Raw genomic sequence first — 12,234 nt, 5'->3', positions numbered from 1 at the left:
AAAATCCATTCTGCACAAACAGTGCTTGAATTAGGTTAAGAACCACATAATAAAGTAAACAGCAAGTGAAGGAAAATCAAAAGCCAAAGACAGATGGCCACATCTGTCCCAGATTACTTAAGTGTATATTGAAATATCTGACAGCTGTAGGCCCAACACTTGTCATCCTGCAAAACTAATTGCTCCATTTCTGAACTGATGTATTGAAAATGACTCTCTAGCGCAAGATGGCATGACGAATTAAGTTTGTTTAAATAACTACTGCAAATCTTTATATGTCAGACTAACGCTTGAAATGAATGTGGTCCAAGGTTTAAAAAGAAAAATTGACATCTTGCCTGATTTGACTGAAGAGAAGAATGAGACTTCAGTGATCTCATAGTGAGTCAGATGGTATAATAAGCTACCTCATTTCTCCTTCCAAAATAGTCCTCGGAAGGTGAATCACAGCAAGTTCAAGAGATGATGCTTTGTACTAGTCAGCTAAGTTCTGGTGAAATCAACGCAGTTATTTTCATATTACAATAATCTATCCAATATTTTATTCTTTTTTGGTATTTGAAATATTGATTTTAAAATGTCTTTGATGTAATAAAGTCTACTACAGCTGGTGAGTTTATCTTTTTTTTAGCCCTAAAGCCCCTTCCATTTTGCAAAGTTTTATCCTTTTCACCCAGCGACTGCCTCCATAAAGCCTCATAAAAGGCTTTCTTTCCAACCAGAGAAAAGGCCCTGCAACCCCTCTCATCTCACCTCCACCTTAGCCTTTCTCTGATCCCCATCATTACAGGCCTTTGGAAGGTCTAAATTACAGCAGAGTGACTTATTACCAACCGCATCTAAGGGCAGAAATGGAACCAAGAGAGGGAGAAGAGGTAGAATAGAAGGGAGATAGAGGAGGATAAAGTGGATGGGGAGAGATGCATGAGCAACACAGAGAAGGGTTAAAGATTGGTGAAGGCTCTTAGAGACCAGTCTGAACAGAGAGAGTGGGTGGTGTCACATGTTGAGGGGCAGACGGAGACAAACGCTGTCTCTTGCCTTGCATGCTGGAGCAGTCTGATAATACACACATGATGGATGTTGTTAAAAAGGTTTGCCATACCACGTAGTTCCCAAAGTTCACACGTATCCTCCATCCTTTGCATTCTTTTCAACACAAGCGATGAGCTATCGCTGCAGAGTCAAAGAGTGTCTTTGTGGGCATCAAGAGGAGCATCCTCTCAAAGTTTAAACTGACCTCACCAGAGCTATTGTGTAACAGCCAGTGAGCAGAATGGGCTGCAAACAGTTGGAGCGTTTCTTGTGTGCAGCTCGGTTGGACCTCCAGAGACCCGTGCTGTGTTGTACACGTAACTAAAGTCGACAAGCGTTGGTAAACAGATGTACTCTTGGCTGAATGAGATGAGGATGAGTGTGGTGGTGCATGTGGAGTATGCTAACAAAGCCAGAAGCAGACATCTCACAGGGGTAGGTGACATGTTGGCTTTTGCTTAGCATATATTCTAATGTTCCAGTTTTGTGCTGTGTGGGTGTTGCATGTATTAATTGTATTCATTTGTGCTATTTTCTTTTTTTTTATCTTATTCTTATATGATGCAGCATAAAATGCAAATGTACAGTGCTGTGAAAAAAATATCCACTCCCTTACAGATTTATTTGAGTTTTGCAATCAAATAATGAGTTTATTAGCAGAACCTAATAAACTGCATGCTGAAGAGCTATTTTATTCAGGACACTGGACCTATAGCATTGCACTACCACCACCATGCTTTCTTTTGAAATTCTAGCACCAATGATATCCAAACCTTCCACAAAGTTCTAGGTTTTGCTCGTTTGTACGTAGGGGTCTTTACAAAAATACTTCCAAGTCATAAAGTAGTTTGAAAAATGTGAGACAATCCTTTATCTTCTTTTTTGGTCATCACTGGTTTTTGCCTGAAACTCTTCAGTGGGTACCATATTTGTGTCTCTTATTGTTGAATCATAACTGAGCCAAGTGTTGCCTAGAGTGCTTTTACATTAATTTTACCTTATTGTGTGACTGTTTGAGACCACAGTGTGCTGCTGGAAAGTTTTTGGCACGTTGGTCGTACCAGTAAAGGCTCATCACTGTTTCATCAAGTGATAAACAACTCAAAGTGTTTCAGTGGAGTTCGAAAGCCTTGGAAATGACTTCGTAAGCCTTTTCAGATTAATAGACGTTTGTGACATTTTCACAGCACTGCTGATAAAATTTAAAAATGGAAAGGTTTAACTTTGAATTAAATGTTTGTCTCCAAATTAACTAAATTTTGTGAGTCTTGAGATTAAAGTTTCCAATGTTTAAGTTGAGAGACTGAATCATTAAAGAATAAAATAAAAATAAAAAACTATTCATAACACTTGCACTGTTTGACTTGCGCTAATTCTATAGATTTTATGCAAATCAGACTATATACAACACCCTTTGGTTTTTACATTCCTCTGCTTCCTACACACATGCGCACACACAATTCCATTTAAAGATTGGGGGAGGAAACTCATGGATGATTTTCATTGTTATTCATGTATTAATTTATTCACTCATAGCTGACGTGAAGCGGGGCTGTAATATGCAGATGTGTGTTCTGTTTCTCAATGGGAATTTTCCGGTCTACTGCCTTTAGCTGCCACTAATAATAAAGACAGGCAAGAGAGGTGGGGGGTAGGAGAAAAGGAAAGGGGAGAAATAATAGTTAGAGAGGGAAGGTTGGAGTTGTCAGGATGCCTCCAGTCATCAGCTAGCTCTCAGATCCTCTGCTGGCTTTTCTGCACACACGGAAACACCCAGACACGGAGAGAGACAGACACAGACCTGGTGAAATCATCCTGTGAATGATGTCGTCCTTGGCACGAAGGTGAGCCTGTAGAGGTGTCCTCCGTGTTGTTGACAGGACTCCTGAGCTGCATTGTCACGCTGTTCCATCTTGGTAAAGTAGAAAGTGATTTTAAACTGACTTTGTATCATGCAATAGGATCAAAGATATGAGATCAAACTTTTTTGTAGCCTGCTCACACAAAAAAAAACAACAAAAAAAAAAAACCAGCTGCGGCTCAATATTTGCCAACAAGGATACTTAAAACACTCCAGTAAACTACTTCCTTACTTTTCTCTTTACAAGTTTATTTCTCGGCTCGTAAAGTAGCCGATAAAAAGCTAATGTGTTTTATTTGCTGCTTTGTTGGGATTCCTCCTAACAGTCTCTTCAAGAAAACAAACAGCTGAACAAAGTGACTTTATCACTTCCTGAGACAAAAATAGACATAAAATACCCTTTGGGTAGCGCAGAGACACTTTGTTTTCTCTGCGTGTATTGCTGTAGTGTTGAACCCACGTTGGTTCCTGTGGGAGGGTCACAGGAGCAGAACGTTGACAAGCTGGAGGAGTAATGATGTCAAGGACAAGATGCTAACAGGCAGTGAAGGATTTAGTCTATTTTCTCTCAGCTGCTGCATCTTTAGGAGATATTAACCCCATCCTGTCTGAGTGATGAAATCGTGCAATGGTCGCTAGAAGCAAGGCTCTGGGAGAATTCACTTAGACACGTTGCTGATGCAGTGGCATATACTGTGCCACCCAAAGGTATTTGTACCCCTTCTTACATTTAGTGGCTTTACCACTACAAACTTCGGTGCATTTAATTGGTATTTTATGTGGACCAACATAAAGTGATGCTTTCTAAAGCTTAACGGATCATGGGTTTTAGAACTTTTTGGGGTCGATAGCGCCACATCGCATTGCACCTAGAGCTGCAGTTCATTTTGGATCTTTCCAAAAAAAAAGGCCTTAGGGGGAAATACATGCATATAGCGCTCTGTCAGATCTTCAGAGCCTCAGATCTTGCTTGATGCTTTACCCTTTGAATTTCTCCAAAACTGTACAGCTGACCTGTTTTCTCTCAGGTCTTCTTGCTAATCTTTGTTCAGCAGTATCTCCAACAAACCTCCAAGCATTGGTAGCAAGCAGTAAAGCGTGGTAATTATTACCTACGAGTAATTTTAGGCATTTTAATCTTCACAAATCCCTGAAGTTTTAGTTTTAATTGTCAATTTTAGACCACAATAAGCTCCGAATTCTAAAATGTGAAGCAGAACTGTAATATGTAGATGTGCTTAATCAACTTAATCTAGAAAATATACTTGTAGATATTTAATAGTTTAGGACAATACTATAAGGATCACCACTGTGATGGCTCCTCCGAGAGAACACATGCTGTTTGTAGACATAAGCATGCATCACTTACTACTTATAATTATAATTATAATGAAGTCCAAAAAAAAAATAAAGACAACACAGAAAATGTGTTTCTTGGCTCAATTACATCTTAGTTGCAACAACTGATACAATAAATCAATCTGGGCTACAGTGGTGGCTGGTGTCTCGGCTGCTTAGTCAGCATAGTTTTGTTATTGTAGCACGTATGTGTACAGCTAGAACCCTTCATATGGCCTGACAGAAATATTCTGGGAGCAAATTCTCTTCTTTGCTTCTAGTCAGTCTTAGTGTTATTTCCGGCTTTATCTCTTCCATTATCTTGTCATGTTGTCATCCAGAGCTGTCCTACGCTTGCTGTCTTGCTCTCTCATCAGTAATGTTTGTCTATTCTTTGTCCATTTCCATATCTGTGGCAACTTTTGTTTTCCATAAAAAAAAAATAAAAAATAGGGTCTTTAAAAAAACCTCTCTGATTATACTGGGCATTGTAAACATCAATAACTTTGGTCATCCTAACTGACCTATAAGACAGATTGGGTCAGTTAAGCTGACCTAAATGTAAACCTAAAGACATTCATTGGGGAAAAAATTCTCTGTTACTCATTGGTAACATTTGGTGAAAAAACAGCTCCACGCCTAAATTGGCAACACAGAAAGAGGCCCTGCACTTACTTGCAAATGTACCTTTCATCTCTCACCTGAACGGATCAAATTTTACTGATATAATAAACATTTGAAAACTGATTAATCTAAAAACCTGCATCGAATGACGGTTATACGCACACTGATTTAGTAAGTTGGTTCATCTTCACATCTATGCTCCACATTGTAAATACTGTAGAAGAAACACACGTATGAGACAAAAATATTCAGAGGTAAAACAAAAAGAAAAAAAAAAAAAGACTTTTGTCTGGTATTTGTGTCAAGCACACAAACACATTTTTTTTTTTTGTTGCCAGAAAAAAAGAAAACATTTAATATTATTGTTTTAATCGTAAAAGAAGTTGAACTCAGTTCTGTTCCACTGCTACAAATCCTCAAATCAAGCCTGGTGATGTCTTGTTCTGTTCTGACTTTTTAAACACACACGCCTGCGTATCTTCAGCTGAGGCCCACAGGCATGCACTCAGCAGAGTCTTCACCAGGGGCCAAATCTGCAGCATATAATTAGCTTTTAATCAGCACCCTTATTCAGGCAAGCAGTAAAGATTAGCTCAGCTTGGGCTCTGCCTAAAATAAGCATTCATAAATGTGTGTGAAAGCCTCTGACCCATCGCATCCAATCATTCACAGACAATACCGCGCTCCCTCCCTGCAGTCCTTATCCCCCACCACCCCCTAATTTAGCCTTGAGAACCCAGATTTACTTTCTCCCTTCTCTCTCCCTCTCTCTGCTGTCCTGTTTCTTCCCAGAACATGTTGAAAGATTTCTGAGGATGTTGGTTTAATTCTTGCAGTAAATGCAGAGCAACCTCTGCAGTGAAAATCCACTCAGTATCTTTACCTCTGTTCAAGGGCACAGAGAGGCACAAACCTGTACGTTACCACAACAAGCCTGACCTCAATGACACCTTCTTGCGCTGGAGGGTCCGTTTAGATAATCCAATATTGAGAATTTAAAATGAGCGTCTTTATTTAAAAAAAAAAAAAAAAAAAAAACAGCCGGGGTTCAAGAGCGTAACATTTCAGATGAGCTCGTCTCATCTAATCCGTGCCTCTCTCTGGGGTGAGCCGTGGCGTTTATGCCTGTAATGAAGTGCACTGAGATGAAAGCCTTTTTAATGGGATTTAGTTAAACTGGGACACAAACCAGAAAGTCGGGGAAAGGGAGAGGAACAATTCCCCATCATCACTGGAAACGCCACTGTTACTTCGCCGCTCATGGATGGCTCACTTACAGACGTGTGATCACATAATGATCACACGTGTCACTTACTTACTGGGTCTGGGAAATGTCAATCTCAGAACTTGTTTTAATTCTCTGCTCTATGCGTCTGTTTAATTTTACCAATCAGCTCAGGGATTTTTTTTTCTCCTCGCATCATTCTCTGTTTCGTAAAAGAAAAAGAAAATACATAATGGTTGAGTCATCATGGTATCTGTGGGTGTTTAGCTTGTTTGCAGGTGGCACCCTGTGGAGCTTGCAGTTGTCGATTCACTTTAACAACCATTTTTACTAATTCTGTCCTGGATTATTTATGTTGCATAAACCGCATGTGAGTTAGATGACTTGAAAGTGGGATTCCTACAAACACCAAACCTAAAAAGCAATAACCACAACAACCTCTACAATATTGCTTATTCACCAGAATTCAAGTGAAGGGAATACTTTAAGATTGGTTGACTGGCTATAATTCAGATTAAGACCTCAAGATCTATTTGTACAATTTTTTTATTTATTTATTTGATAAAAAATTTATTAAATTTGTAATAGACCAACTTTAATTAACCTTTCAGTCCTATTTAATAGTTAATCATGAAATAATATCGCACCATATGAGAAAGGGTAGTCAGTGTTACCCAACTCTTCACTTTTATTTAAACAAAGACACTATTATTACACATTTTAAACTGTCTCAAATATTAGTAATCATTGTGTTTAGCATTAACAAACAAGTCGTTGCCTTTAGTTCCTGTAAAGTTAGATTTCCATAAGGCTGGTAGCGTTTCTAAATCCAGCATGTTTCTCCACAGATAGATCTGGAGTCTTCAAATAGATGCAAAAAAAAAAAAAAAGTATATATATATATATATATATATATATATATATATATAATTTTTTTGCATACCAGTAAAAAAGAAATCCATGCGTCATTTCACTGCAGACTGCAGAGCCCAGCCAGAGAGATGCAGTGTGTGCAACGGTCACCGGGTCCAGCTCACTCTGGCCAGCCAGCGATCCTGCTGCTGCTCTGATGAGTTTGGCTCATGATCTTCTTGGAGCTGCAGTGCCATATTGGTCCCCAGTTTATTGTTCTGTCAACATCTGTTGGGCCCGATAACAGGATTAGACAAGCCCCCTATGGTCCTGCTGAAACTAGCCTGGATTAGCCGACAACCTAGCTCTACATACATCTGAATGTCTGTGTGCGTTTGTGTGTGTGTGTGTGTGTGTGTGTGTAGATTTAGCTTAAGAGTCAGCTCTCTTACACTGCAAAGAAAGAGTCTGGGAACAAATGCATCTTTCCTATTATTCTATAGAAAAACAAAGAAGAACATCTTCCCAGCATCCAACCAAATGTACAACTCCCTCCAAGAGGTGAGAGGTCATATTATTGTTACAGTCTGCCATAAAGAACCCTGAAAATGCTGGTAGAAAATCTGGCGACAAAGAATAAATCACAAAATTATCTATAATAGGACATTGATTAAGTTATACATGACATATAAGCATGAGTCCAAAACACATTGTATACATTTCTCTGGACTTTGCAACCCCTTCTGCACACATCCCAGTTACTGCTTCCCACGTATTCCCTCACTGAGAAAATATCCGTTAAAGCGACCATGCTCTTGTAAAATTCCTGCAAAGCTTTGCACCAGCTAACACTTTCAGAAACACTTGATGCAGGAATTACCTTTTTTTTTTCATTTTAAGTGAAAAAAGACATTTTCATGTCTGTGTGAGAGTAGATTTACTATGTTTTCATTCCCCATGTTTCTGTGTGTTTCAGTGTCAAACAGAAAGACTGAAAAGAAATCTGAACTTTACCTCCTGAAGTCAGAACAGAGTGGTGACAGTGAGAGAGGAGCTCAGCACACAGGTAAATAAATTTGTTGACTCACCTGAAGGTCTCTTTCTTTGAGTATAGAGCGTGAAATCCAAACTTTAAGAGGCAAAGCAGATTGAATCAGTTTCAGAAAGTAATGCAGCATACACCTCATCACAGCCGATGTTTCTTCCGTGCACACAATTTTTCCCAGCCCAGAGAAAGTAGATTCTGAAGATAAGACACTGTGAAAACACTGCATGCATAGATTTATTTTGGTTTTGCATTTTAGTCACACTTAATATTATGACGTTCCACTTGACATAGAATTTCAGACAAAGATAATCTGAGTTACAGTTAAGCACGGTTCACTGCATGTATTAAGAAAAAAACTGGCTTTACGTGAATATGTAGTATCCCTCTAAATGTAACATCTGGTTGTGGCGCCATTAATGGCTACAACTGCAATTTCTGGAGTAATATTAACATTTTCAAGTGACTAGATCTGAATCTAATTGAGAAACTTTGAAAGGTTATGTCAAAGAGACATTCCAATCTAAAAGACTTGGAGCTCATCATCTCAAATTAGCAAAAAGCTGGCCAGCAGGTATAGAAGGCCTTGATTTCTGTGATGTTAAAGATTTCTCTGTTTTTCAAGTCAAGAAATGTAAATGTAAATATTAGCTTCGTGAATAACTCATGGCTAAAATGTAACTTCATCTGAGACTCTTAAATGGGTGTGGAATAATTTTGAGTGAAGCATCATTGAAGAACTGTTTTAATTCAGTCGGGAAGGTTTTCAAGCATAAAAAGTGAATGCCAGGTGCTTAATTAGATTTAGGGCCAGACTTTGATTAGCCTGCACCAAGACCTTCCATTTGTTTTGATGTTGAGCCAGTCAGAGGTGAATTGCTGGCTCTTTGTGCCTACTTCAAGATTTCAGACAGGGAAATAAAATTGTGGAAATTTACGCGAATTACGCAAATTGTGGAATTGAACACAGCTTCCAGAAAAACTTGGTTAATCACAACTAATTGGTAATTTAACAAGGGGAGTGTGTGACGGTTCTTTCTCACACAAAAATACATTAATTGCTTAAAATATTTATTTTTTTTGTTTATTCTGCTAGCTTTTGTTGGATGTTTTTTTTTTTTAATTTGCTTTATGATTTGAAACATTTAAATGTGACGAAAAGTACAAACAAAAGACACGCCAAGAGGAAGCAATACTTTTTCACATAACTTTTTTTTTTCCTCAGAAAAAAAAAAAAAACAGTTCCCCCACTCCCTATTCAGTCAAGAGCTACCTTTGAAATGGCTGACAGATGTCATGCTGCAAAGTGGCGATTGATCCCCTGAACAATGTGCCAGCTCTAGTCGTTGTGTCAGTCTGCAGTTGGTCTAAAAATCACACGTTCTTCAGAAGAGTCCACAGGTCACTCTGCCTTCATCTCCCACATTCTACATGAAGCAGAATTGATTCATCAGATTGGGGAAGCTGAAACATCTAATGCAGCTTTAACCTCTTCTTGACTTTCACTTTTCATGTACGTCACTAATCATTTGCATTTTTTATACCAAAGACTCAGTGTTTCTATGCCCTGTTTGCACAATTTTCAGCGTGATAAAACAGTCCCTAGTTTTAGATGCAAGGTGCATACACACAGAGTTCAAAAGCATTTTGAAGTCAACCCCTAAAAAATAAATAAACAGTTGTCTTGGGATCTTAAGCAAGATTCTATCTGCTGCACTCCTATCTGAGAAAATATATGTAGGCATGTTGGTAATAGAGACTAAAATTGAAGACGAAGAGTTAAGAGACATGTCACGCTGTCAGGTTATTGGCTTCCCCTTCCTGAATTTCTGGATATGTCCCAGTGGGAGGAGAACCCAGGACAGACCCAGAACTCTCTGGAGCGACAAGACCAGAACAGACAGACCGCCTCAGGGTCCACAGGAATGTAGTGAGAGGGGGCTTGGAGAGAATAATGTCTTGGTTTCCCTCTTGGACCTATTCTGATCTGGGATTTGTGGAAATGGACGGATGGATTTATAGGAGACCCAAAATTAAAGACACTTTTAAACTTGTTAATGTCACTGAAGATTGGCAAACAGCGTCATATTATGGCAGCGTGACTACTGAATGGCCACTCTCTCAAACTAAATATCCCTTTTGGAGAAATACTGTTACACAGCATGAATGGTAATGGGAGTTACTCCTCAGACATAGAAATAAACATAACACATTTCAACTTTCAGCTTTTCAGAGATGCCATCAAATTTGTGCAGTTTTTTTTTTAAGTATCATCTTTAAAGCAATACATTAATAGTGTATTACCAGCCATCCATCATCTGACTGTAGGTCAAAATAAAAACTTTTCATCAGTGCGTATAATAAATTTAAACGATCATGTGGCCAATTGTGCACATATGTTTAAATGATATTTAAATATATGTGTTGTTTGTTGCAGCAGTTGGCTTTGTACTCTAAGCTTGCAAAGCATGTGTAAGTCTTTCAGCTTTTTCCTCTCTCAAGGTAATAAAGTTACTTAATTGAAGGTTTTTAGCAAAGCAAGATAAAAGATCAGAGTCAAAGTATTTTTTTTATTTGATTAAAACCTGCTTTAATGCCGTCTGCTAAAGATTCAAGGTTTTATATTGCACCTGTAAGTGACGGTGACATCATTGGAGCTGGAGCACATATCAGTGCAATCAGCTGAACCAATTATGATAACGGTGCATAACAAAGATGGCTATGCCCTCTTAATACAAAATTAGAAATTAAACAGCTTATCACTCTAGCAGAAACACATGCACACTTCCACCAAAGTAGTCAGAGAGGGTGAAAGCTGCAGCTGCAGCAGCAGCAAGACATAATCCTGTTTATCTCTTAAAAAAAAATCTCATATTTTTTGGACTGAATGTTAATTGCATTCTTTTTTTTTATTTTATTTAGAAAATCATCTCTTTGTTGATGCTCTTTTGGCTAGGCATAAGTTGCATAATATCATCCACCAGCCGAACTGTATTTATAGAGCACTTATGCAGTATGTCAGAAAGTGCTTCGCAAAGTTCAAAAACGGACTGATCAAAAATAAAAAAGCATGATCAAACAAAGTAAATAAGCAAATGCACTCAAAGAAGACAAAGTAGATAAATAAATCAAATAAAAACAGGATGGATTGAGTGGTTGCTGCATGCAGGGGCGGGTTTTTCCCAGACAGAAATCATTCCCAGCTACTCGCATAACAACCTTAAACCAACTTCGTTCTTTAAAAACTATGGTTAAAGGTGAGTATTAAGTGAAATCAGCTTTTTTTTTTAGATTTATTTTATGTTGTTATTCCCTCATCAAAAACACACCTGGAGTGTTACTTTGATTCATTCAGACATGAATGAATGAATGGCAGCTATTCGGCATTGTCTAAACGCACGCTCACACAATTGGCCGCTTATTTCTCCATCTTGCATTTGCATGCAGTCCTTAGCTATAATTAGCAAACACCTGATGGAAGTGCATTTGCTGAGTTTATCATACAAACCACTTCTCAGTCCATAAGACTTCTCAGTCTCAGCTCATAAGAACAGTTGTAAATGGCGTAATGCTGAAGGCAGAATGTTGGAAAGAGTGGGAGCTTCTTAAAGAGACACATGCTAAATTTTAAGGTGTCAAATTGCATAGTCAGAGTTCTTAAGTTATATTTGATATGTGTAGCATTTTTATAACAATTGAAGCCAACCTAGTTGCTTGATTGTGATATAAAATGTCACTCTGCCTTAAAAATACTTAATAACCTTGCGTCCATTCTCATGATTAGACGAAGCTGATCATATCTACAAATATCTGCCCACCTCACAAAGCTCCACCAACACAACATCCACTGCAAACATTTTTAATTCAGTCCTACTTGTAGTTCAGCAGCTAATGTGTCAACACTGTGGTTTATAGATCTAATGCCCTTCCATTAATGTGAAAACACACTTGGAAGTGATTGTCTGAGCTGCTGATTATTCCAGCGATAAAATAAATTATCGTCTTTGAGTAATCAGACTCTAAGGATAAGAGATTTTTCTTAGAGTAATGATGAAATAATTGAACTGAAAACCATGCAATAAGCCCAGATTTTTCACAAATGATTTGCAGTTGGAACTGGAACATCATGTATCGTTCCAATTTCTAATATTGTACAGGCTCTTTTCCACTTTAATTCAGATCATGAAAAGCAATGTTTAATTTAGAGCAGTCAAATATATATATATATATTTTTTAATCAGTGACCCAAAAAGG

At 38.2% G+C, this 12,234-nt stretch overlaps 1 protein-coding gene across 3 annotated transcripts in view; it reads left to right on the top strand.

Annotated features, from left to right (window-relative positions):
* The window catches only part of znf385c (zinc finger protein 385C), a 130,293-nt gene that overhangs the window by 46,106 nt on the left and 71,953 nt on the right, over positions 1 to 12,234 (top strand). For all 3 annotated transcript variants that reach the window (XM_007558108.2, XM_007558107.2, XM_007558106.2), the window contains exon 3: positions 7,912 to 8,001. In XM_007558108.2, coding sequence (XP_007558170.1) covers positions 7,912 to 8,001 — 90 coding nt within the window. The remainder of the gene's footprint in view (positions 1 to 7,911; positions 8,002 to 12,234) is intronic.

This window comes from Poecilia formosa, unplaced genomic scaffold, assembly GCF_000485575.1.
Source record: "Poecilia formosa unplaced genomic scaffold, Poecilia_formosa-5.1.2 Scaffold94, whole genome shotgun sequence".
In the NCBI taxonomy this organism is placed as follows: Eukaryota; Metazoa; Chordata; class Actinopteri; order Cyprinodontiformes; family Poeciliidae; genus Poecilia; species Poecilia formosa.
This window is presented reverse-complemented; position numbering and strand designations above follow the sequence as displayed.